The following is a 26,345-nucleotide window of genomic DNA, read 5'->3' as shown; positions in this document are numbered from 1 at the left end:
GCCTGTTCCCTGAGCTGTCTGGTTAAGTCCAGCCCCCTCTGACCACAGGGAAATAACCTGTAAGCGCTGACCAGGAACAACTGGGAAGCCGGCAGCCACTGAAGTCCCTCCTCTCAGAACATGGAGTCCTGCACTTTGTGCTTCCAGAGCCCTATTCTTCCCACCAATGAGAATCCTGCAACTTCCCAATCAGGATTCCAGCAGAGGCTTTGTGATCGGTGTCACAAATGGAAAAACAAAAAAGCTAAGACGGACTATGGTATTGATTTACAAAACTACCTTTATTTAATTAAATAAAGGTCTTTATTCTAGGAGTCTTCCTTGTGTGAGGGAGTAGTGTTAAAACACCAGCTGGTAGCTGGAAGACTTTCTTTTGGTGTACTTACCTGGAAAAATGTTAAACTTAGCAACTTTTTGTAGTCCCTAAAGTTGTTTTTTTTTTTTTACTGGTCCCTCCTATCCAAACACAAGGGTGCCAAGTGGTAACTCAGTGAAGGTATCCTAGGCAAAACTAAGAAAAGAGCTTCCTCCACGATCTGAACTATACCCACATGCAATAGAGTTCCTTCACATAAGCTGGCAGACTTGGTGGGTACGGCCATCACTTGAGTCCTCGGATTCCTAAACTCTTGACTCGATGTCTACCCAAGTTCACAACAGACCCTCCTCTGGTTGGCTGCACACCACAAATAGATCTGAGGGAACTCTCAAATGCCACACAGACCAAATAGCTAAACCACATGAAAATCCTGCACAAAAACACTGCACCAAAATCTGCCAAACAAAGCATATTTGCCAATTGCTAACTCTTGGCAGATGAGAAGGAAATTGTTAGTAAAAATTCCTATAATGTAGATCTAATCTACATTTCATGGACCTATAGAGGGTCTGGGGGTAAAAATGTATTTTCTATAACTACTTCCTTTAGAAACCCAAATAACCTGATTTATATTGAAAAAACATTGACACAGGGTCTCCATGACACAGCAATAAATTTCAGTCTGTTTTCAGACCAGTCAGCTCACATATTAGTTACAAAATATATAAATAACTAAGTATAGCCAGGTAACAAAATATCTAGGCCATATTCTACCCATGCATTATTAGGGCTAAGAATAAACTACTCAATCTAACCACTGAAGCTGGGTATTTGGTTTGGGGTTAATCCACATCACATGCATGGCTCACCATCCAGAAAGCAGCTCATGTGGATCATACCCAAGATGTGAGCACAGCACTACTGTACCTAAATCCTTCTCTGGCTAATCATTTCCTCACTCTGAGAAGTTTGGGTTCCTCATAAGTAAAAGGCGTTAGAACTCTTGTCACTTCCAGCTTCTTAAAAAAACTCACCTTTTCTTAAATCTAATGACCACCACAAACTCTATTCTTAACAGAATTAGAGAGAACCATCCTCAAGGAAATCTCGCTCAAGACACATATTCAAGTACAAATGATGTGATAGTTTAAGAGTGGCGTCCTGAAAAGTCCATTTTTTTAAATCTCTAATCCAATTTTCTCCATCTTCAGGGTAAAATTAGGTTAATAGTCTTCTCAAGCCCTAAAATATTTGTTAACACTTAACTCTGAAAGCCTTTTAAAAGTACATTTTTATAAGTAGGTTATAATTTCATAACAATAAATAGCACAAATTAAAATAGTATAGACATTAGACATGTTAAGTTAAACACATCATATGACCCAATCCATAGCTAGATATTTACCCAAAAGAAAATAAAGCATATATCCATACAAAAACCTGTACCTGAATACTCACAACATTATTTGTAATCTCAAAACAGGAAATCTAAACATCTAACAAGTAAATGAATAAAGAAACTATAGTATATCCATACACTGAAATACTACACAACAAAAAGTAATGAACTACACACAACATAGATGAATCTCAAAATAATTATACTCAAAAAAAAAAAAAACTAGACCAAAAAAAAATAATATATGGTATGATTCCATCATATAAAACTCTGTATTTGAGAAAATCTAACCTGACAAACTAATCTATAGCAGGGTTTCTCAACCTCAGCACTACTGACATCTTGGGCTAGATAATCCTTTGTTGTGGGGGCTGCCCTGTGCACTACTGGCTCTTTAGCAGCATCTCTGATCTCTACCCAAGAGATGCCAGTAGCAACCCCATCTTGAAGGTGAAGATCAAAAATGTCTCCAAGACACTTCCAAATGTCCCCTGGAGGGAAGAAACCATCTGGTTGAGAGCCACTGACACATACTAGCGGCAAGCAGACCCAGAGTTGACTAGGTGTGGGGGAAAGGAGGACTCAGGATTATAGAAGTGTGAGAAAAAGCTTCTGGGGGTTATTGATATATTTATTATCCTCATTTATTGAGTTTCATATACTGAGGCTTACCAAATTGTACATTTCCAACAACTGCAGTTTATTGTGCAACAGATTTTTAAAGTTTCTTCTCATGTTTGTCAAATTTCAAATCCCAATAACTTGACTAGTAACTCCAACATATATAGATTTATAATCTTTCAAAAAACCTTAATGTGAAGCCACAGTAAGTAATCTACCTAGGCCAGCTAAATGTCTTACCAATCACTACTTTCCTTGCTAAACGGCTCTCAATTGCCAATAATTCTGATACCCAATCATTCACCTTAAGTTCTGAACAGAACCAATATAACTAAAACGTTTTCTGACATTCTATCAACTTATTTCATAATACGTCAATAAAGACAAGACTAAAATATCTTCCAAGTCATTAAAAAAGATAATGTTTAATATGGCTCTGTCTGGAGGTTTCTCAAAAAATTAAAAATGGATCTTCCTTTTGACCCAGCAATTGCACTTTTGGGTATTTATCCAAAGAAAACCGAAACAATAATTCGTAAAGATCTATGCACCCCAATATTCATGGCAGCACAATTTACAATAGCCAAGATATGGAAGTAACCTAAATGCCTATTAACAGACAAATGGATAAATAAGTTATGGTTCATATATACAATGAAATATTATTCAGCCATTAAAAAAATGAAATACTACCATTTGCAACCACATGGATGGACCCAGAAGTTATTATGCTGAGTGAAATAAGTCAAACAGAGAAAGATAAATACCATATGATTTCACTTATATACAGACTCTACGGAACAAAAAGAACGAACTAATCAAAAACAGACTCACAAATATAGTGGACAATCTGGTGACGGACAGAGGGGAGGGGAGCTGGGAGAATGGGGTGAAAGGTTAAAGTACAGATTAGTAATTGATAAATGGTCATGGGGATGGGGAACAAGGCATAGGGAATGTAATTAGCATTAATATACTGGCTAGGTAGAAAACCAGAGGAGAGAAGAAGCAATTAGGGGGATCGTTTTATAAACTACATAAATGTCTAATCAATGTACTGTATACTTGAAACAAATTAAAATTTTAAAAAACCAAGTGACCCCTCACCGCAAAAATGTGTTAGGTACATTTGCCTCTTTTCTATATATAAAAATAAAAACTGTGAAAATGCATTTTAAAATATATGGATCCTTAAAAACGAACATAAATGTGGCATTAAATCATGCAAAGTTTAATAATCAATGTTGACACACTTCCATTTTAAATAACTACTAAAAGTATGTCTATATTGCTAGAACATTTGTTTGGAAAATTATAAACAACTGTCTAATAAAATTGAAAAAATATATGGCCTTGAAATTGTTTCGCTGACTTCATTCTTTGAAAACTGAACATTTATCATGTGAGTGCTCCACCACTCTAGAATTATACTATAAAGATCACAAATAAAATAAATTTTTTTAAAAAGACCATGATGAAAAAAAAAAAAAGAGTGCCCAGTCCACAAAGGATTGCTACATTCACTGTGTAAATTCTTACCCTCTTTTATGCCTCCATGGCATTTCCATGTGTAATACTCTCATTATTTTCAGAGTTTTTCAATCAAGAGTGTAGTTTAAAATGGTACCCCAATACCCTGAAATCCTGAACACATCTCCTGAGGAAAAAGACTCCCTGCCTCCAATCCCCTTGAGAACTATCCCTTATATAAAACAATGTTTTACAAACATCTTTTCAATCCTGAGGTCCTCTATGCATTTCAGTTGCTGAGAGCACTCACTATTCATAGCACTATTCAAGCTCCAGGTCTACCACTTTACTCACATGATTCAAGCTCTTTTCCTCTCAGGTTCTTACCAGCAAAATCAGCATAACCTGTGTCCATGGTAGCTCACAGGGATGCTGTTAGAATAAACAAACAGCCTAACAAAAAGCAGCTTGGTAAATGTTAAGCTCAACACTTAAGGGAGCAGTACTAAGGGTGACTGAGAGGTAAGGTCCCACATCAAGGCCCAAACCCCAACATAACCATCTTTTACTGGGCCTCAGTTCCTTCACCAGTGTTAAGGATACTATGCATACTTACAAGGTTTCAAGAGACTTGGCACATAGTGACTGTGGATGTGATAAATTTTCCTACCAATAATTTTCTTAAGGGCTGTAGGAAAGGGGACTGATGCACTCCTAGCCTTCTACTATTGCATATACCAATTAGGCTTCAAAAGAAGCTCACCAGGGCAGTGGCTGAGGAAACCCAGGCATTATACTCATTATAGACTACAGAGGAACAATTCAGCACTTAACTCAAAACATGATAACGGGAGAACCCACCTGAGTTCCCTGAAACAAACAAGCTTATTTTTGCAGACTAGTAACTCTCTGCCTAACCATGAGTAAAATCAAAGAGCAAGTGAAAGCAAAGAACTGGCTGCATGCATTTAAACAATCCAGAGCACCCTATTCTAATCCTGAGTTCATGATCTAATGTGCCTCAAAAATTCTTCATTTTTTAAAGTACATCGACCAAAGGGAAAAAAAGGGCACTCAAATCATTGCAAAGCACAGAGAATCTGATTTAAATAATACACTTCAAATGACTGTGTTTAGTGAGTGGTTGGTTACCAGGGTAGTGTTGTAGAAGGGCCTTAGAGTCAAGATGGCCTTCCCTAGACTCTCTGGGTCAGTTCCTTAACCCGAATTTTCTCAACTGTTTAAAAATATTTTCTCAGTTGCAAAACAGAGTTAACATTAACTCTCCAGTAATCTATACTAAATATAAACTTTTATTTTTAATAGTCCACATGTTATGTTTGTCAAATGAATCAGTCACAAAATGACTATTTGAAAAATGAACTATTTGAAAAAGTGGAAAATGGGTAATTTGAAGTACACCAAACACTATATAATCCCTCACTAATTCAACTTCTCACCTAGCAGTTCTAGAAGCACTCCATCCTGTAGTAACTGCTTTGAAAGAAAAAATACAGGAAATAAATGTATCTCAAAGGCCTCCAAATATGGCCCTCGAACTAGGCTCCGCCTAGACAGATGAAGAAAAACGTCTAAAACGAAAACATTCCTTTCCAGAGTTTTCAATAGTGAAGTGTTGAGAATATATCCAGAATGCCTTTCTCCTGATTTCCAAGGTCTAGTAACCAAGGTATTTTGTTCCTCCCCACCTAAGGAAAGTTTAACAACATAGCTAGTATTTAGTGGCTGTTCATTAACACGAAGCACTTTAACTACATTTGCTTTTAATCCTCACAAACTGTTGTTTATGTACATTAAAAATTTGTGGAAAGGCAAATTTTACAATCATAAAAGAATGTATAATTGCGGTAACAGGGAGCTGGGAAGTGGGGGAGAGTGTGAAGTTATTGGTAATTTGGGGCGATGAAAAAGTTCTACACATAAATAGAGGTGATGGTTGCACAACTCTGTGACTGCCCTTAATGACACTTAACTGTACACTTAAAATGGTTAAAATTGCAAATTTTATATTATATGTTACCAGAAAATTTTTTAGAACTTGTAGGAAATCAAATGTTTGCCCAGCCTTCTTCCTCCTCTACTCCCTCCACTGTTGCACGTCGGGAGTCAAAACGTCTTTTTTTAGATGACTGTAAACAAAATGAGTGAGCTTCACGGGAACACAAGAGGATACTTTAAGGAAATTTTTAAAACCAAGGACCCGAGACAGAGCCCCAAGCAGGACTCGAAAGGTGACGGAGTTTAGAAGTCGGTGGCCACCCGAATGATGGAAAATCTTCCCCTAGAACGTATTTCTAAGGGTGAACACGAAGCAGAAGTCCCGATCTCTTCATAAATACCTACTGCGCACCTGAGGAGGAAGTGAGGGATGCGGCCAGGGACTTGAGCCAGGGCCAGGAGCGTGGGGCGAGGGGCAGTTCCGACCCACGAACCTCTCGCGGGGAGGGAGAGGGAAGCGGCGCGCGCCAGAGCTGGGGAGGGAAAAAGGAGGCGCCCTCAGCCGGCCTCGCGGTCCCTGCGGACACCTACCCGCCTCCGCTACCGTTTGCCCGGGCCGACCACGCGCTAAACCCTTTGCGCGCACTTCCCCCCAGCCTCCACTTCACTTAGTTGCCCTCAGGAAACAGACTCCGGGCATTGGAGGTTTGGGGGGGAGATGTGAAACCACGCGCCCAAGGTCACACGACAGGCGAACGCGCAGCGGACTCGGGGACTCGTCGGCTCCAGGGCCCGCCCGCGCCATCATCCCCGCGCGCCGAGGCCGGATCTAAAGCCTCGGCGTCGGCCCGACCTGGAAGGGGCCGGGGGAGTGGAGGTCCGAGAGGGGGGAGTGAAGGTCCGAGAGCTGAAAGGGAGGTACAATCCTTGAGGCGCCCACCGGGGCCGCCGCGCTTCACTCCTGACGGCCTTGGCCTCCCCCACCCTCGACAGGCCCTGCAGGGAAAGCCTAGGCCGAGGCTGCGCCGGGCGGAGGCGGCCAACAGACCTAATGGGGCCAACAAAATGCCCGGCCTGGGACAAGGAGCCGTAACATACTCACCCTTTCGGGACCGGAGCCCCGTTGCCGCTCGGCGCGCCAGGCGCGCCACTCTCTCCCTCCATTTTGGGCTCCGTCGCCGCCACTTCGGCCGCTGCTTCGACCCCTGCCGCCATTTTCTCTGCGTCTGGGCTTTGTGTGAGGGACCGAGCTGCGCTGCGCTGCGCCTGCGTGCTCACGTGACCCGGCGAGACCAGTAACGCCTGCGCGCGCCGCCTCCGCCACTTGCCTCATCCCCTCCCGCCCTGGGCCACGCCCCTGCTCCGGGGGCCACACCCCCTCCGCGCGCAGGCGCAGACCGCCAGCTGTTATTCATTCCCGCTATTAACTCTTGTTAAGCACCTAATGGATACTGCACCCGCTCTCGAGGTCTGGTAGGGGGAGGCATCTCCCCACCCCCGAACCGGACCTAGTCACTCCCAGCTCTCGTAATCAGCTGGAGCAGAGGGGCGGCGAAAGTTCTGCTTACTAATATATAAAGGAGTTAACCAGGCAAGGGCAGAACAGGGACGGTCGGGCTGTAGGACTGGTGTGCAAAATGCTATGCCTCTAAGCAAGTATCATTCTGCACCAAGAATAACTGGGCTCTGTCTGGCCTGTCTCCCCAACATGCTGGGAGCTTCTGGGTGCAGAGCCCGTACCCTGAGTCTTTCTAACTGAACTCATCAACCAACACCCAAAACTCACAGCTGGGGACTTAGTATGTGCTTAAGTTTCTTGAGTGACTAAACAAACAAGAAGCCAATGTGATGGGCGAAATGAACTACAGGCCAGGAGATACCATTAACTTCAAATGAGACTTTCTTCCTGCCTAACCCTGAGTCCCTCTGCCCTAAAGGCTTGTCCCTGTTCCCAAACTGGTTTTCACGGCTGTTCCTGTAACAACCCTGGGCAAAGTCCAGGTAAGAGGCCTGAGCCTAGGGAAGCAGAGAGGCCGCAGACTCCCTTCCCATCTCTGGAGTCTCTGGAACTTTGAAATGCTTCACTGAATCTTGCAGAAGAAGTTCCCATCTAACCACCAAACTCTCTTGAGGCTCACAAAGGGAAAGTTGTTTTTGTTTTTCTACCTCTCACAGAATGACTAGATTACACTAGGCTCTGGTGGAGTTTCTCACCTGCCACATCCTCCCAACTGCTTAATTCCGCCTAGTGATTCTGACCCAGGTTGAGAACTCCAGGCCCAGAGAATAAATTTACCAGGTAGCCCAGTGTGACAGGAGGGCTGTGCCTCACACTCTCTTTCCACTTCCATTCCCACATACTTCCCAAAGTCACCTGTCTCACAGAATTCCCTTCTCTGGCCCATATCCTCTTCCCACACCTCTTACTGAAATCTCCTCTCCTAAAATCCACTGTGCACACTGACCCTTCTCCCATGGCCCCACTGAATGTTTATCTTCCCCCTTAGACTTTTCCTACACTGGAGGGGCCCCTGGGGCAGAAGGACCCTCATAAACTTCTGAATTTCCTTGCCCAGCAGGGCTCAGAGATGGTGGAAGAGACCACAGCAGTCTGTCAGAATCAGGGAGGAGTCCCAATGCAAAGTATCAGGGACCAGAAGCCACCTCTTTGTTCCTATCTCTTGCTGTGGGTGTGACTGGAGATTAGGGACAAACCAGGCCCTGGCTGAGTTGACAAACTCTTCCAGGCTGGGCTCCTCCCAGATTTCCAAGTTTTACCATCTTCTGAACTATTATTTCCTTCGCACTTTCCTTTAATCAACATACTTCTTTTTCCTTTAAAAGCATGTTTTAAAATTGTGCTTTACATCACAGCCCATATTGAAAACTTAAAGTAGCTTATTGTAAAAAATAAATAAGATAATGATGCTGTTAAAGTATAAATTCAGTCGTGCACGCTGCCAAAGTATCTAAGCCTAAAACTTTCTCTCTCTCTTGGCTAGGGTTAGGGGTCATTAAAGACATCCTAGCATCAATCTACAACTTTCTCCTGGATATAATTAAAAGAATTAGAAGAGATTTTCAAAAGAAACAGCTTTCTCTTTTTGTGATGGACTATCCTGAGGCCTCTCTGCACAGACTCCAAAGATGGCCTGACAGGTAGGTACCAGGCCTGGGTACAGAGTAAGCAGCTGCAGAGGCAAGAAAGGTATAATCCTGTTTCTGCAGACCACCAGATGCCTACGAAGCTCTGCTTGTCATCCTCTCGTGTACTCCTCTGCCCCTCAATCACAGCATCCTAGCACTGTCATCTGCCATGCTGCTGCTTCTACAGGCCACATGGTACCAGTCCCCAGGCCTTTGCTCTTTGCTATTCTCTCCACTCCACAGCCAGGCTGGCCTCTCCTTGCCCTTCTAGTTGTGGGTAGAAAGGATTTTTCTCTCTCTGGGGTGAGCCACAGACCAGACAGGGATTCATGCAGGAAACAGAACGAGCCAGACACTGAGCTAGACCCATCAGAAATGTGTGACCTTAGATGACTGACACCACTGCTCTGAGCCTCAATTTGCTCATCTGCCAATGGGATTAATAAGAGAACCCCAAGACCCACCTTTCAGGACTGCTCTGAGTATTAAACGTGGCCTGATGCAGAGAGCCCTCAAATGTGAAAGGTTCAGAAACTGCTCAAGAAGTGGGTGTTGTTATTAGCATGACCATCTTTTGATTTTTTCCTGAGTCCTCCTGGAAGGGGAAGCACAAAGCTCAGCACTGGGGCCATGGAGACCCATGGTCAAACCCAACTCCGCTCCCAAGAGCTGTGGGAACCTAGACAGAGGCTCAGTTTTCTCATCTATAAAGTGGCGATAACAGCCATTATGCCTGCTGAGGATGGTAGTAAGAGTTAGAGGAGGCCTGTGAAAGCTCCAACTGAGCCCCATCCAGGGTGACCTTCGGTAAGTGTGGGCATCAGTTATTAATGATTATAAAGGGTCCAGCATGGCATCTGGCCCACAGGAGATGCAAAGTAAGTGGAAACTCTTCTTCTTATGTATAGTTATTTTAAATCATTTATTATATAACCCTGCTACCTGCTTTTCACTTGAAAACTCAGACTTGGCTTCTTTTGCTGTGTTTCACGAAAATCCTTTGAACCAGCCCAGTGTACTTTTTTCAGCCTCTGTGTGGTCCCTGAATCCCCTTAGTCCCTCAACTTTGAGGTCTCGGTTCCAAAAATGTAATTGACAAGTCCATTTCATCCAGCAAGGTCTCCTTTTATTCATTTGAGGTGGGTTTTTGAAATGCGGTGCCAGGAAAGTGAGCCTGCCAGGTGCAGAGAAGCACAAGAAGCTTGCAGAACCTCTTGCCCCACAGGCGCCCTCGACTCGCCTATGGCCACAGCTGCTGGCCCGCAAGGGGCCGAGTGGACCTCAGAATGAGATCTAGGTGCCTGCTCCATCTGAAGCTCAGGACGACATCCATCTGTCCTCCTCACATATAAAAAGTGTGCAGAACAATCTGAAAATATCTTCACATGGGATCACAGAATCAGCTCCACTTGGCATCTCTTGGCCTAAGAAGCATTCTGGCCGTGCAGGAAGGGTCAGGCAGTTTCCGTCCTTCCAAATGCCAGGGCATCACCAGCTGCCTCTGGCCCTGCCAGCCCAGCCTTCACACAGGTGTCTCCTCTGCCACCTTCTTCAGGATTCCAGCTGCCAGCAGGGAGTGTTGGGTGGCCTCAGAGCCATCTGCATCCCGGATCTTCAGGCGCACTTTCTGGTTGGTCCTTCTCCACTCAGTGTATAGCTGGCAATGATAGCGGAAGGAGACCTGCGGGGCAGTGTAGGGATAGGTGGAAAGGCCAGCGGGCAGGCCTCCGCCCTCAAAGGAGGAAAACCGGGCCCCTGAGGTACTGGCCTTGGCCCACACCACGCCTGGGGTTCATGCTTCCAGAAGCAGAGTCAGCCTCTGAGCATTTTTCGTAAAGACTGTGCACACACCCCCATTCACTTTCCTAGAGGAAGTCTCCACTAGGGTTCAGGGCCCTGCAAAAGTAAGGGGTTTCTCAGAGGGTAGGAGTGAAGTGGAACAGCCTCTTCGAAGGGATTAAATGTCAATGGATTATATAATTGCCAAAACTTGGAAGCCACTAAGATGTCCTTCAGTAGGTGAATAGATAATTAAACTGTAGGACATCCAAACACTGGAATATTATTCAGCTCTTAAAAAAAAAAAAAAAAAAAAAAAAAGGCTATCGAGCCATGAAAAGACATGGAAGAACCTTCTTAAATGCATGTTACTCAGTGAAAGAAGTCAATCTTTTCAAAAAGGCTACAAACTGTATGATTTCAACTCTATGACATTCTGGAGAAGGCCAAACTATGGTGACAGTAAAAGGATCAGTGGTTGCCAGAGCACAGAAGATTTTTAGGATTATGAATCTATTCTGTATGATACTGTATTGGTAGATACATGTCATTATACATTTATCCAAACACATAGAATGTCCAACACCAAGAGTGACCCCTAATGTAATCTATAGACTTTGGGTGATAATGACATAGATGTCAGCGTAGCTTCATCAACTAAGAGAAATGTACCAGTCTGGTGACATGTTGATAGTGGGAGAGGCTGTGTTGTGTCGGGAGGAGAATATATGAGAAGTCTGTAGTCTCTCCTCAGTTTTGCTGTGAACCTTAAACTGTTCTAATAAAGTCTATAAAAATTATTTTTAAATAAATGTCAATGGTTCATACTCTTTGACCAAGCAAATTCCAAGAAACATTTGCATGGGTGGTGCCCCAATGCAAAAAAAGCACTGTTCTTAATGGCACAAAAATAATAAATAAAAGGAAGAAAAGGAAAATTAGCACTGGAAAGCATGCCAGAGCCTACCTAAAGGGATTAGTTAAATCAGTGTGATACACCCATGCAGTGAATGGCTGCTGAGTGGCTGCCTTTTTTTTTTTTTTAAAGACAATAGCAGAGTGAAAACAAGCAGACTGCAAAGCAGTACCTATAGTTTCATTCTATCTGTATTTAAAAATATGCCAGTGGATGCAATAAAAAATAATTTTTGAGGAGAGAATGTCCCCACAGGTGGACAATAGTAATTATATCTGAGGGATAAGTCATTGTGGGGGGAGGGAGTTTCTCTCTGAGCAAGGGTTCTACACTTGATCTTAGCCAAAAGGCCAAGCAGCGATGAGCAAGGGTTCTAATGCCTGCCAGAGACCTGGAACAATTCCCCCCACCCCAGTCCCTTTCTCTGTTCCAGTTGCTTTTCTCTCAGTCTCTTGGTCTTCCCCTCATTCTCATGCTCTTTTCTCTCCATCTTTTGGTCTTGGTCTCTCTGTCTGTCTTCTGTCTGTCTGTCCGTCTGTCTCTCCCCTCACCCCAGCCCAGTCCAGTCTTGGTGGGCCCGTGGATGGCAGGGTGTACAGCCGCTACTGGTGATCGGATGCCCTGGTCTCCTTGGAGCAAAAGGCTCATGCCCAGCTCAGGCTTCCCTGGACCTTAGTAGGGCTTAGAATCTGGAGTTCCATGAGACTCTGGAAATTACTTCCACCAAAGGCCACACATAGAGGCAGGCAGGGAGCCCCACTCAAAGCCAATGACCAAACCCCTGGCTTGGCAGCTTCCAGTTGGAGAACCCCAGACGCCTACTCTCCAGCTGATACCACTCACCAGCGTCCAGAGGACGTAGATGGTAAAGAGGGCGATGGTGAGGGCGATGAGCCCCACGGCCTCGAGCCGGCTATGGAGCCGGAGGTGGTCCTGGGCTCCGCGTAGGCACAGCCAGCCTGAGATGGCAGCCAGCGGCGTGATGAACAGGAAACATACCATGTCACAGCACAGCGTCCGCTTCTCTGTCCTAGGCCCTGGGTCCTTCAGCCACTGCAGGGGAGTGGGGGAGCTGCTGAGAGGGCTACACACTACCCTCCCACTAGCTCCCACCTGGGGATGGGGCCTCCAGACCCTGTGCCTCCCTCTGCCGACACCTGCCATGACTGCTGGGCCCTATAGGACCAGCCTCCCACCTGGTGCCCGCCCCTCCTCCTTTCCTTCCTTCAAATACTTCTTGAGTCTAGGAAGAGCCAGGGCATTTTTGCCCCATTTTACAGATGGAGAAACTAAGAGGAACAGAGGGGCTGACTCATTTGTGCAAACTCACATGGCCAGTCACCCGCAAAGCCAGGACCGGAAGCCAGGAAGTCTTGTCCCAGGGGCTGTGCTACACTGCCTGCTCTAGATGACTGGGTGAGAGAAATGGGCTTCACTCAAGAAATTCTGGTGAACAGGACAGAAAGGGTTCCCACCCTCCCGGAACTCCCACACTCGTGGAGTGAGGTATGAAATGGGGCAGGTGGTCAGGGAGGAGAAGGCCTTGCTGAGGAGGTGACACTGAAGAGAACCAGAGGAGCAGAAGGAGCCACATGAAGAATGGGGGTGCTCCAAGCACCAGTAATAGCAGATGCAAAGGCCCTGAGTTAGGAGTGTGTAATTGGGACAAAGTGCAACAGGAAGGAAGCCCACATGGCTGGAGCATGAGGGAGAAGGGGCGGGTCCTCCTTCCCACTGTTCTCAAACAGCCCAGCTTCTGGGTGGGCCAGGGGCTTTTCCAGGAGCCACACCTCAGCCCAGTGACATCCCCTGCAGCTCTCAGCTGCCCCCTGCCAAGCTGGGCAGGGAGGAGCCTAGAGGACATCTAGGAGGCCAGCAGGGCTCTGGGCAGCCTCAAAGAACCTGCCTTGTCTGGGAATGCCCCGTCTCAACCCTGGCCCACTGCGCTCAGGCTAGCATCTAAACTCCCAGGCACAGCCCACAAAGCCCAGTGTGGCTCCTTCCGGACCACTCTCCCCCTGCTTTGACTTGCTCCACTCCAGCCACTTAGGCTTCATCAAGAATCCCAAGCTCTTCCTGGTCTCAGGACCTTTGCACTTGCTGAGCCCTCTGCCAGGACTGCCCTTCCCCGGGCTCTTGGCATTGCTGGCTCCTTTTCATTCCTCAGGTCTCAGCTTCAGGGGTCATCGGAAGTGACCAAATCAGGAAAGGGGCACAGGGTCTGTCAAGTCTGGAACCTCAAGACTGGGTCCCCATCCTCATCAGAGGAATCTAACCCAGAGTTGGGGGAGAGGTCCACCCTCTAGAGAAGCTGTTCCCCAGCCCACCAGATTCCTCCAGGGCAGTTCCCCGCCACCAGGCCCAAGCCTGCCTTCCTCCTCTGCCCACACCAACCTCAGGCTCAGGCTCCCAGCGTACCTCTGTGAGGGGCCGGGGCCGCTTCTCCACTGCAAACTCCGTGTGGCACAGCTCACAGTAACTGGTGTTGGATGAGGAAAGCCACCTCTCCAGACAGCTCTTGTGCACGGCGCCCAGTGTGCCCGTGCAGCCACACGGAGACAGCAAGCTTTCTCCATTTGCTCCCTCATGGCAGATTCGGCAGAAAGGACCATCACTGGACATAGAGAGGAGACACGTGAGCAATGATCAGGCTTCCTGCCTACGCCTGATTCACTACCCACTGGATCACAAGCTCAGTGTTGCCTCTGTGCTGCCGCTTGGCAAACCCCTAGTCATTCTTCGACACGCAGCTCCAAATGTCCTTCCCTTTGGGAAGCCTTCTCAGACTCCCACAGGTGGAATGATATACTCTCTCCCCAGGGTTCCTGCAGCATCTTTTTAGGCCCAGGGTGAGTATCTCCTGTACCTATCTGCCCCGTGTCCACTCCTTTTCCTGCAATACCGCCCTGATCATCCTGGGCAACCACCCCAGTCTTAAGTCTCGGTGTTCAAGAGCTGAGCTGAAGATACCTCGATGACCTCAGGCCAGACCAGTCAGATGATGAAGCACCCCTGGGCATGGGGACCTACTCATATCACATGTGATGCAATCAGAGCCACAGGGAATTAATTCCTGAAATTCTTCCCCTCATCCCCCCACGCCCAATAAATTCCAGAACTACAGGCAGCATGGCTGATGTTAAGTCTAGAACTGGTGGAGGCAGCCTAGGTCTCCACATGGAGTCTGTGAATGATGCCAAAAACAGGAAATCAGAGCCGAGAGAAAGGGAAGGGTAGATTCTTAAGAAAACCAATCAGAGGCGCTGGATCTAGCCACACCTGAAGGCCAGGCTACCTGAGAAACCTGTGCATCCAGGGAGAAGAGCTCCGCCGCGCCTCTGCCCTGTGAGGCTCAGAAAACAGACATAACAAACGTCACAGAGAGCCCCTTCAGGGAAGTTTCATCTCCTGCCGGGTCTCTGGGAATGCTGGTCCTTCCTGGGGCAGCTCAGGAGGCTGGGGTGTGGCCTTGGTGGGCACAAAGGCTGTCAAGTGTATGAGTCATTGTTTTCCAGACATTTCTGCCCAGAGAGCCGACTGCGGGAACCGACAAAGGAGGTGGAGCAGGAGAGCAGTTTTCCAGAAAACACATTTCCCCTTGGAAACTGTTTTCCATCCTCTTCTCAGCAGCTCCTACTGGTGGGGCAGGGCCTGGCTGCTTTGAAACCAGAGACGAGCTGAACCCTCATGACTGCTTCCTGTCCCCAGTCCTGCACAGGCTGCTGCTTTCTCCCACAAGGTCAAAAAGGCACGCCCAGCTGCACTTTCACCCCACTCCCTGATCCCACATCCCTCTCACACACACTTAAAGTTCACGGGAAAGGAACCCAGCTCCGGAACCCAGTCTCAGGCAGTGGAAGTGACAAGAACCTTGAGGAAGAGCCACATCAATTTGGGGTCTGTCTAGGGGAACTCTACTTTGGAGGAGCAAGTTCAGAGAGAAAACCAAACAAACAAACAAACAAAATAGATTGATGACTGAGTACCTATTATGTACTGAGCGCTGTTCAAAGTACATCTTCGATTGATTTGTCTCATTCTCACAGGGAGCCTAGAAGGAAGGTGCTCCATTTTAGAGATAAAGAAACTGAGGCATCAAGGGGTCAACTCGGCTATGCAAACCCTCACAGCTAATCATCAGCAAAACTGGGATTTGAACCCAGGAAGACTTATTCCAGGGCCTGTGTACCCCTGGCCACTATGATCTGTATGCTGCCTGCCACAGATGATGGGGCAAGGAAAACGGGCTTCACTCAGGAAATTCTGGCAGGAAAATAATTCACATAAGACAGATGGGAAGGGAATGGGGTCAGGGAGTGGGGAGCCATCCACAGACCCCAGCGGGCTGCCCAGAGAATGCTCCAAGAACAAAAGGAGAAAGGGGTGTACGAGCGAGGAAGCAAACAGAAGTCGTGGGGAAGATGCAGCAGGGAAGGCCAAACAGAATGGCTGGGGATGCAGAAACACTCTGGGAAGCTTCTAGAAAGGCCTGGGCCCACTCAGCTTGGTGGGCAGAGAGCCGAAGGCTCAGGGGCCAGAGAAGCCCCAGATGCTGGCCACAAGCCCAAGCCTTTGTGGATTGTCCTGGGCCCTGGAGATGCCTCCTAGGCCTTCCTCTTTGGTCTCTGCAGGTTTTGAGGTCCAGAACTTTCTGCCCCACCCCACCTAGTCTCTGCCATAGGCCCCCAGGAATCAGAGTCTACTTTGAATCAAAATGGAAGGCTTGATTATTAGGGGTACTGGGCATTACATCTGCTGTTCTTAGATGGCACAGGCTGGCTAGGAAGAGTTACGAGGGAAGGGGTGGACAGGGGGATGGCGATCTGCTTGAGCGGCCTCTGTACCTGCTGGCAGTGGTGGGAAGATCCTCATTTATTCCTAGGGAGACTGGCCAGGAGGCTGTAGGGAAGGCCACATCCCTAGATGATGACAGTTCTTTGGAAAAACAGTGACTTTCTTTATGGAAAGGGCTGATCTGCCCTGGTCTTCAGCCTAGCTAAACTGGAATTGAGCTGCATCAAGTGGTGGAGAAGAGAAGCCATCTCAGCTTCTATCAGCCTTCTCCTCATCGCCCTGCCCAGAAAGCTCCGGCTAGGAGGCCCCTGAATCTGCCAAGTGTCCCCTCAATTGAAGCCTGGCTTGACTGGCACAGACCTACTCCTGCCTTCAAGGGATCTGATGAGGATGCAGACATAAAAACCGATGCCCTGATGTGGTTCCATAGTATAGTGGTTAGCACGTCTGCTTTACACACAGAAGGTCCTGGGTTCACGCCCCAGTGGAGCCACGGTCCATGGTCTACAGCCATGCCACCCTGAACAAGCCCGATGTCTGATCTAAGAAGCTAAGCAGGGTCGGGCCTGGTTAGTACTAGGATAGGAGACCACCTAGGAAGACCAGGTGCTCTAGGCATAAATAATAATAAATTTAAAAAAAAAAAAAAAAAAAACCATGCCCTGAAAACTGGTGTAGCCATTATGGAAAACAGCATGAAAATTCCCCCCCAAATTAAAAATAGAGCTGTCATATGACCTAGCAATTCCACTTCTGGGCATTTTATGGAAATAAAAGCACTAACCTGAAAAGATATATGCACCTCTATGTTCACTGCACCATTACTAGTGATAGCCAAGATATGGAAGCAACCTAGATGTCCATCCATAGATGAATGAATGGATAAAGAATATGTGGTACATACATACAATGGAATATTATACAGCAATAAAAAAAAAAGAATGAAATCTTGCCATTTGTGACAACATGGATGGACTCAGAGGGTATTATGCTAAGTGAAGTAAGTCAGAGAAAGACAAATATATTATTTCACTTATATGTGGAATCTAAAAAACAAAACAAACTGTTAAACAAACAAAACGAAACAGAAATAAACTCATAGATCCAGGGAACAAACTGCCAGAAGAAAGGAGAAGGAATGGGCAGAAAAGGGGAAGGGAATTAAGAAGTACATACTTCCAGTTATAAAATAAGTCTTGAGAATATAGCATACAGCATAGTGAAAACAGCCAATGATATTGTAATAACTATGTTACTAGATTTATTGTGATGATTATTTTGTGTGAAGTATATAAATATTGAATCATCATGTTGTATACCTAAAACTAATACTGTATATCAGCTATAATTCAAAATAATTTTTTTAAAAGACAATGTAAAAAAGTTTTTAAAAAACGTAAAAAAAAAAAAAAAATAGCGTGGTAAAGACAAAACAAAACAAAACAAAACGCTCTGGAGAAAGCCCAGAAAGAATACTCCCAATCTCACCTGGGCTCAGGCACGGCTTCCTAGAGGAAGTGACACCACGCAAAGACTTAGGTAAACATCGGTGAGCTTCCTCCATAGCCCTGTGAAGCCTCCATCTGCTTCTTTTTATGTTTGAAGGAAAAATTTATGAATTAATTCTGACACCTGCTACAACATGGATGAACCTCGAGGACATTATGCTCACTGAAATAAGCCAGATAGAAGAGGACGAATACTGTACAGTCCCATTCATAGGAGGTCCCTAAAGGAGTCAAATTCATAGAGACAGAAAGTAAACTGGTGGGTGCCTGGGGCTGGAGGAGGGGACGAGGAGTTAGTGTTGGATGGGAACAGAGTTTCAGAGGAGGTGAGAAGAGTTCCAGAGACGGATGGTGGGGATGGCTGCACAACAGTGTGAATGTACTTATGCCACTGAGCTGTACACTTAAAAATAGTCACGATGGTACCTTTTATGTCATGTACATTTTATCACAATAAAAAAAACTGGAAAGAGTTAAAACATGGAAGTAACACAAGTGTCCACAGATGGATGAATGGATAAACAAATTGTGACCCATCCATACAATGGAATATTATTCAGCCTTAAAAAGAAAAAAAATTCTCAATCAAAGAGTTCTTTGATAGGTGATTGGATAAAGAAGCTGTGGTACATATACACAATGGAATATGACTCAGCCATAAGAAGAGATGAAATACTGCCATTTGTGACAACATGGATGGATCTTGAGATAATCGTGCTAAGTGAAAAAACTCATACAGAAAAAGTTGAGAACCATATGATTTCACTTATTTGTGGGATATAAAACTGAAAGCAACAAACGAACAAGACAAACAAAAACTCATAAACACAGACAACAGTTTAGTAGTTACCAGAGGGTAGGGAGGAAGAGGGTAAGTAGATAAGAGTAAATGGGGTCAAATATATGGTGACAGAAGGAAATTTAACTTTAGGTGATGAACACACAATGCAATATATATATGACATATTATTGAACTGTACACTTAAAACCTATATCATTTTATTAACCAATGTCACCTCAATAAATTTTTGTTCGCATAATTATTTATTATTATTATTTAGGCCTATAGCACCTGGTCTTCCTAGATGGTCTCCCATCCAAGTACTAACCAGGCCTGACCCTGCTTAGTTTCCAAGATCATACTGGATTGGGCTCGTTCAGGGTGGCATGGCCGTAGACCACGGACCGTGGCTCCGCTGGGGCATGAACCTACCACCTTCTGCATGTAAAGTAGACATGCTAACTGCTACACTATAAAGCAATGTTCCCCAATAAATTTTTTTAAAAAGGAAAGAAATTATGGTACAGGCTATGGCTGAATCTTGAAGACATTATGCTCAGTGAAATAAGCCAATCTTATATGAAGTCCCTAGAATAGTCATTCATTGAGAAAGAAAGCAGAATGGTGGGTGCCAGGAGCTAGGAAAGGGAAGAATAGGTACTTATTGTTTAATGAGGACAGAGTGTCAGATTCACGAGATGAAAAGAGTTATGGGAATGGATGGTGGTGATGGCTGCAGAACAATGTGAATGTATTTAATATCACTTAACTGTACACTTAAAATAGTTATGATGGTAAATGTATGTATTTTAACACAAGAAAAAAATTAGAAAAAAAGTTCATGAATTAAATCATGTCAAACATAACAATACATTAAATTTAAAAACCTGGTGGCTATTTTAAATTTTAATGAGTTAAGACGTATTTAAATTTGTGTGCATTTCCTTGAAACTCTTTTCATTGGAACTGATGACAAATTGGAGAACCAAGCAGATTCAGTTCACAGATGGATCTGGAAAGCCAGCAGCAAGGTTAAATGCATTTATCGAATGCCAACGAAGTGACAAACCCCCTGTGGGCACTATGTGTGGACCATAGCAATGTACTCTCAGAACAACACAATGAGGAAGATGTCCCCAAATTAGAGATATGGGGGTGAAGCAACTTGTCCCAGGTCACACAGGGAGAGAAGCTTCTCCTCAGGATTTAAGCCCAGGAGCTGTGAGTCACACTTCGCATTCCTAACATCTTCCTTATACTGTCTCCCCGAAATATGAGTTACTTGCCAACATTTCATCTGCAGATTACACATAGTAATCTGGAATTTCAACTTTTCCTGAAGAATCAGACCTGTCTCTACCCTATGATTCCTGATCGGGCCCCTTTCTCTGGATTATTTGCCCCTCCAGATCGTTGGATTTCTGACCCAAGACCAAGAGGAAAAAATTGACCCCAGAGACTGAAGTGAGCTAAGGCAAAGACACCTGCTCCGTCACCACTCACCTTGGCGTGTCCAAGGACCGGATGACAGTTGAAAGGAGCCGGCCATCCCTTGAAGTCACCTGTGCCACATATTGGGGTGGCCCGAGACCTGTGGCCTCCACAACCTTGGAGAAGGCGGGGCTGCTGGAGCAGTCACACAGGGAGCCAGGGAGGTGACAGCAGTCACCTGTCGTCATGGCCACAGGGAGCACCGTGTCCTCAGGGCCAGAGGCCCATGGTCCCAGAAGCCTGAGGAGAGGTTGGCAGGGAGATGAAGGGCAAGGTTAATAAGCTGGACACAGACCAGGGTTTGAATCCAAGTCTCTCAGCCTTGCTCGTCCAATCTGGAAGTTGGGGCTTTGTAGGGGATCATGAAGATGCAATGAGACCACAAGTGCAACTCAGCCCGGGCGTGGTACACAGCTGGGGTTGGTTATAATATCTCTAACTCTCCTAAGAAAGGCCAACCCGGTCCAGCCCTCAAAGCTTGCAGGCCACCCCCAAATTCACCTTTCCAGATATGGTAACAGCACCTAACAGTTACTGAGCACCTGCTGTGTGGCAGGCTCTGTGCCTGGTGCTTTCCAGTGCCAGAACCATGCCCACCAACCACGTAGAGACTGTTTCTCCACAGAATGAAATCCCGGGGCTGGGTTCAAAGCACATGAGCCTGCTTCTGAGTGGGGGCAGAACTGAGACGGCAACCCGATCCCACAGAAGATGGTGAGTCACCTTGACCCGTCTGGTTCACGGCTTCTTGTATAGCTCTGAACTCTTTGATACCTCAGGCCATCAAGGAAGTAGCCCTAGCTGGGGAGGACCTTGGCAGCCTCTGTCCCCACTGGAGCAGCTGCTCTAAGTCATGCCTCTGTTCCAGAGAGGCCAAGAAAGACCACTGGAGCATTGGGCAGCAATGTGAAGTCAGCTCTGGGAGGGTGACTTGAGCAGGACTTGGTGCCCCACTCAGGGTCTGACCTGCCAGAAGGAACCTTTGGCAACCTCCTCGTCCATCCCAGAACCAGCCAACAAGACTTGCGTGTCTCCCCCTGAGAATTTTACGTAAGTAACAGATGCCCCTCTAGATGTCCTGGAAGCCAATACAGGTGCCCTGGAGCTAAGGCTCTCTGTCCCAAACTTGTCTCATCCTTTGTCTCCAGGAATTATGATCCAGGACCCAGAAATACTGACTGAGGTATCCCCCACAGTCAGCTTTAACCAACTCCTGCCAGTCAAAATCTGAGACCCAAAGAGAGAGGGTAGGGGGAAAGCAGCATGAGTTATTGACTAACTTTTTGCACTAGGACGGTCTGCCAGTGGATGAATGCCCTCTGAACAGCTCCGCCAGAAGCATTCCCAGCCCAACATGCCTTTCTGAGCCTCCACAGCAAGGCCAGATAAGCAAGTATCAGCCAGAGGCAGTAGGAGTCAGGAGGAAGGATGGCTGACTGAGATAACATCTGTGGGACAGCGGTCAGCCTGCCATGCTGTATATGCTGCTGTCCCTCCCAAGTGCCTGCAACCAGAACTTCCGGCCCAGAGATCAGCAGGGAAGCCACTAGCCCATCCAAGGGAATGCTCCTGGCCCTCCAAGGATCAGCCTTAACATTCTTGCAAGTAATTGGTCATTACGAGACTCGTAACAGCGCCTACATATTAAGTTCTGCCATTCCTTTTACTGTCAGGGTGGGGGTGGGGGAATCTAGGTAGATCTGCTAAGATCAAGGCCTGAAAATGGCCAAAATAAATAATAACAGCACTTACTCTTTATTTAGGACCTACTGCATACCAAGTACTGTGCAAAGCTCTCTGAACTCTAAATAGTTGTTTTAAGTGTCCCCTGCAAAGGTTATCTCCCCAGAGAGGCCCTTCCTGACTACTCCAGCTAAAGTGCCACTGGTGTCCACATTATTACCCTCACATAATGTGCTCCCTCCAAAATGCTCTTATTTCTTCACTTATTTGTGTAACCACATCTGTCTTCCATGCTTCAGGGAGCTCTGTAAAGGAGGGACTAAGTTAGACTTGCTTTCCGCTGTGCCCAGCACCTGGCCCTGTGTCTGGCACGGAGTGGTTGCATTAATTTCTCAGTCCCTACTCTGTGTAAGAGCAGAACTGTGTTATTAAGACCAAGGTCTCTTGGTCTGCCAGCGCCCATGGCAGGAATCAAAGATGTTTAGAGGCTAGAGGTCCATGCAAACCACAGAGGCCTGGGCTCAAAGGAGGCAAAGAGGCCAAACTCGAGGCCGGACATAAGGATAGGATGGCTGCAGGCTGGACTCAGCTCTGGGGCTGCTGGGGTGGGAGACGGAGCCAATGCACAGGGCAAACTTTGCCCAGTGCCCGGGAGATGGATTTTACACCTTCACAAACCTATGAAGTAAGGCCCATTTGAGACTGGGGCTCAGAGAAGGGCAGCTACTTGCCCAAGGTAACACAGCTAAGAAGGGACAATGCCAGGATTTAAACTTAGTCCAATGAGTGGGTCTGGGACTCAAGAAACCTGGGTTCTTTTAAGCCCTGACTCTGTCACTGAGCTGTGTGTCCTAGAACAAGTCACTGCTTCTCTGGGCCTTGGCCTTCTCTAGCAAATAAGTTGACTAAGTTGGTGGACTGTGTCTGCTGAGGAGCTTGCTAAGGAGCTTCCTGAGAAGGAGCCTCCAGGCTCAGTTTCTCCAGTGAAGCTTGCCCTTGGCTAGGCCTGGCTGGGTGGCCTGGGGGCACCACGACCTTTCCGCATCTGCCCAGCCTCCTTTTGCTGGAGGGAGGAAATGGAGGAAAGAGAAGTCATAGGGCCCCAATCCCCCACAGGGTGACCTTTGACCAGCTGCTTCATTCTCTGGCCTCGGTTTTCTCGTGTGTAAAATGGGAGTCATAATGATACCCCACTCAAAATTCTATACCCATTAAGAAGTCAAATATCTCTTATTATAATTGCTGTCATTTGCTTACAGATGTTAGGAGGGTCTGATGAGAGGAGGCACTGTAAGAACACATGGTAAGTGCTCAATAAATGCTCACCATTATTATTGCTTAGGACAAATGCAGAGCTTGTGAAATACATTCATTTCTCATTACTCACCACAGAGAGACTCCTGTGTGCCTTTCAGTACTTCCATGGCCCTGGGTTGGAGGCTAAGTTCCAATGCCAGCTCTGCTCTTATTTGCTGTGTGGCCCTGGGGAAAACCTGATCTCTCTGAGCCTCGATTTCCTCATCTGTATAACGGAACATTTCTAGTACTTGCATCTATTATGGTCCCTAGACGACTAAATGAACTAATCATATAAATTCTGGCTAGCCTGTTTTGAGCACCAACAGCCTGCTGGAACTCTGCTAAGCAACTCCTTTCTACACGGTGCCTGGCTCCCTATAATATTTGCTACTTTACAGGCAGAGCCCCTTTGAGGAGGTTGGGGAAGGACACTGGCCACTTACTGACGGCCTACTGTGTGTCTGACACTCTCCTCATCGCCACCTTCTGAATCCTCCCAACGGCCCCATTAGGTTGGCGCTGAGATGACCCAATTTCACAGATGGGAAAACCGAGGCTCGGAGACCTCCTGCCGCCCTCGAGACGGGACCTGCGATCCCCTCGTCCAGGGTAAGGCTGAGGCCGAGGGTCCAAGCCCAGTCACCTAGCCCGGGGCCAGGTTTGGGCCTCGAACCCGGGGCCGGCCCGCGGACCGGCATAACCCGGACCCACCCAGCTGCCTGTGCCTACCTGATCTGCGGCCGGGCCGGGAGGCCGCGCAGAACCCTCTGCTCGCCCCGGGTCCCGGCCCGGCCGGTCCAGTCAGCACCGCTCTCTCCGCTCCGGCCGGCACCTGCGTCGGGACACCGCCCGCCGAGCCGACGGAGCCTCGGGCCAATGGCGACCGCCTCCTCCCCCGCACTGACCAATAGTGGTGCACGTCCCGCCCTGTGAGGCGGGGCCAGAGGCGACAGGGACGTCCTGGGCCGCACAAACTCCGCGGCGCCGCAGCTGCTGGGTCCGCCCCCAACACCGGCTCCGCCCCCAGTCCTGGTCCCGCCCCATCCCCGCACGGGGCACGAGCAGAGCAGCTGGCGCCACCAGCCGACGAGCAGTACTTGCTAATAAAACTGTGGCTGACACCGGGCAAAGGGATTTGAGTGTCCATCACCTCACTGACTAATCCTGGCCACCATATGGTCACATTTTACAGAGGGGAAAGAGAAGACTAGAGAAGTTAGGAGGCCGTGGAAGAGCCGAAAACCAACATCATTCATTAATTTAATAAATTCACTAGATGTAATATAACATCAATAAGAGGGCCTATTATGAGTCAGGCACTGTGCTAGGCACTGGCGACACAATGTTCAGTAAGCGAAATATTGCTTGCCTCAGGGATCTCAATCTAGGGAGTAAGACAGACATAAAACAACCAATTACGTTATTATTAATTACAAAGGTGACAAATTGTAGCAAGTGAGGGGGGCATATAATGGAATAATTTGGAAAGGCCAAAATACGTCCTTGAAGAAGAAACAGTTGAACTGACAAGTAAAGTGTGAGCGGAGGTTAACTAAAAGAAAAGGGGGGCCGAAATCCTAGGTAAAGAATTCAAGCACATGCAAAAAGCCTGAACTTCTTTCCCCTCCTGCTCCTGCCTTTATTTAATATATAAGTCAGCTCAATTATCTCAGTTAAATTCTGTTGTGTTCTACTAGCTTATATTGTTATAATAAATCATAACATTTTTTAAAAGGTTACCTATAGAGGCAAGGAGTATAATGGAGGGGACAGAGATAGAAGCTAGACTTTTAAAAATATACCTTGTTTTATATATTTGACTTTACAACCATGCAGATATTTAATATAATTATAAAATAAATTTAAAGGTATCCCTAAAAACAAAAATAAAACAAATAAACCATATCTGGTTGGTGACAAAACAACGCAGAGGTGAACTAGAAACTTTAAAACACGATTTGACTGTATATACCACTACTATATGTTAAAATTGTTATTCTGAGCTTATTGCATGTGTAGTATGGAATAAAGCAAAGGAGTAATTATGTTGGTGTCAAGACCTGGGATTTTCAGAGGGAGCGAAAGAGATATAGATGTAAGATTGATTACATTAAATAAAAAGACTGTAGTCTTGAATTTGAATCGAGAGTATCATGATATATTTTATCTTTATAAAAAGTGAATATTTCCTAGTTCTGTCCATTAAAAGTTCAGAAACAAAGACCAACCTTGTTGCAATGAGCACTCCTTAAGCTTATGATCTCTAAATACCATTTCCAATGAAAAGAACCAGTGAACTTTGAGGGAACGTCTGATGCTGGGTCTGCTGCAGGAAACATACAAGATGAACCTGGCACATCTTGATATGCCAGAAAGCACAAGAGTCATCGAAGACATTACCTAGTCTACGGCCATGCCACCCTAAACAAGCCAGATCCCATCTGATCTCAGAAGCTAAGCAGGGGCCCACCTGGTTAGTACTTGAATGGGAGACCACCTAGGAAGACCAGGTGCTGTAGGCATAAAAAATAAGGGATTGTAAGCTGACAAGGTTTTTGCAAACTGTGAGGTCAACCAAGGGTTGCCTCACCTAATAAATAAATAAATAAATAATTGTTTTTTAAAAAAGACATTACCTAGTAAGGTAGTGTCAATGGGGGCCAATCAGAAGAAGCTTCCATTGACAACAAATTGGACAATTTGGCCTCCAATAAGAATGATGATTGCAGATCAAAACATACCAAATGTTTACATTTATGTATTTGGGTTTTAAATTTTTTATCTTAAAATAATGTCTTTTTATCTTAAAATAAAAGTAGCAGAAATAATGCACAGAGCTCCCATAAACCTTTTGGCCAGATTCTCTACTTGTTAAGATCTGTGAATCCTTTGAGTATCAGGTGCATATATGGTGTCTCATTAATCCTTAATACTTCAGTGTATATTAAGCACACTCTTCCACATAACTGCAGTACAACCTTCAAAATCAGGAAATTAATATTGATCCAATATTACCATGTAATTCCCAAATCCCATTCACGGTTGCATAGTCTCCTCAGTCAAGAACTGTTCCTCAATCTTTCCTTGTCTTTCATGATCTTGATACTTTTGAAGATTATGGGCTAGTTATTTTACAAGAAGTCTCTCCATTGGTGTTTGTCTAATATTTCCGCATGGTT

General features: G+C 46.1%; 2 protein-coding genes and 2 pseudogenes across 19 annotated transcripts in view; 1 reads left to right on the top strand and 3 right to left on the bottom strand.

Annotated features, from left to right (window-relative positions):
- Positions 1-7,064, bottom strand: part of HNRNPM (heterogeneous nuclear ribonucleoprotein M) — a 37,686-nt gene extending 30,622 nt beyond the window's left edge. For 3 of the 12 annotated variants that reach the window (XM_011383298.2, XM_011383296.2, XM_011383301.2), the window contains exon 1: positions 6,871-7,051. In XM_011383298.2, coding sequence (XP_011381600.1) covers positions 6,871-6,983 — 113 coding nt within the window. In that variant the 5' untranslated portion in view covers positions 6,984-7,051. Of the gene's footprint in view, positions 1-6,870 lie in introns of all 12 variants that reach the window. The other 9 variants (XM_011383293.2, XM_011383297.2, XM_023524935.1 and 6 more) reach the window with 6 other exon arrangements.
- Positions 7,065-10,019: 2,955 nt separating this feature from the next.
- On the bottom strand, positions 10,020-24,036 carry MARCH2 (membrane associated ring-CH-type finger 2). Of its 7 annotated transcripts, XM_023524932.1 has the most exons (6): positions 23,896-24,034; positions 22,088-22,172; positions 20,197-20,424; positions 14,005-14,224; positions 12,454-12,663; positions 10,020-10,596 (listed from the first exon to the last, which is right to left on the bottom strand). In XM_023524932.1, the coding sequence occupies exons 3-6, from the start codon at positions 20,370-20,372 to the stop codon at positions 10,438-10,440; spliced, it is 765 nt and encodes a 254-aa protein (XP_023380700.1). In that variant the 5' UTR covers positions 20,373-20,424; positions 22,088-22,172; positions 23,896-24,034; the 3' UTR covers positions 10,020-10,437. The 7 variants fall into 7 exon arrangements, with proteins under 7 accessions (XP_023380700.1, XP_011381588.1, XP_011381591.1 ...); XM_011383286.2 differs by lacking the exon at positions 22,088-22,172 and having other exon boundaries at positions 23,896-24,036; XM_011383289.2 differs by lacking the exon at positions 22,088-22,172 and having other exon boundaries at positions 10,020-10,572; positions 23,896-24,036.
- LOC111732996 lies at positions 18,973-19,091 on the bottom strand (annotated as a pseudogene).
- A 1,533-nt stretch (positions 24,037-25,569) lies between the features above and the next one.
- LOC111732993 lies at positions 25,570-25,688 on the top strand (annotated as a pseudogene).
- Positions 25,689-26,345: the final 657 nt, after the last annotated feature.

This window comes from Pteropus vampyrus, unplaced genomic scaffold, assembly GCF_000151845.1.
Source record: "Pteropus vampyrus isolate Shadow unplaced genomic scaffold, Pvam_2.0 Scaffold510, whole genome shotgun sequence".
NCBI lineage: Eukaryota > Metazoa > Chordata > Mammalia > Chiroptera > Pteropodidae > Pteropus > Pteropus vampyrus.
This window is presented reverse-complemented; position numbering and strand designations above follow the sequence as displayed.

Excerpts from the sequence above, each read along its gene's own strand:
- MARCH2 (XM_011383286.2), bottom strand. The coding sequence starts at position 20,372 with ATGACGACAGGTGACTGCTGTCACCTCCCTGGCTCCCTGTGTGACTGC. Across the intron at positions 14,225-20,196 it reads CGGTCCTTGGACACGCCAAG|TGATGGTCCTTTCTGCCGAA; the intron begins GTGAGTGGTGAC and ends CTCTATGTCCAG. Across the intron at positions 12,664-14,004 it reads GCTGGGAGCCTGAGCCTGAG|TGGCTGAAGGACCCAGGGCC; the intron begins GTTGGTGTGGGC and ends ACTCCCCTGCAG.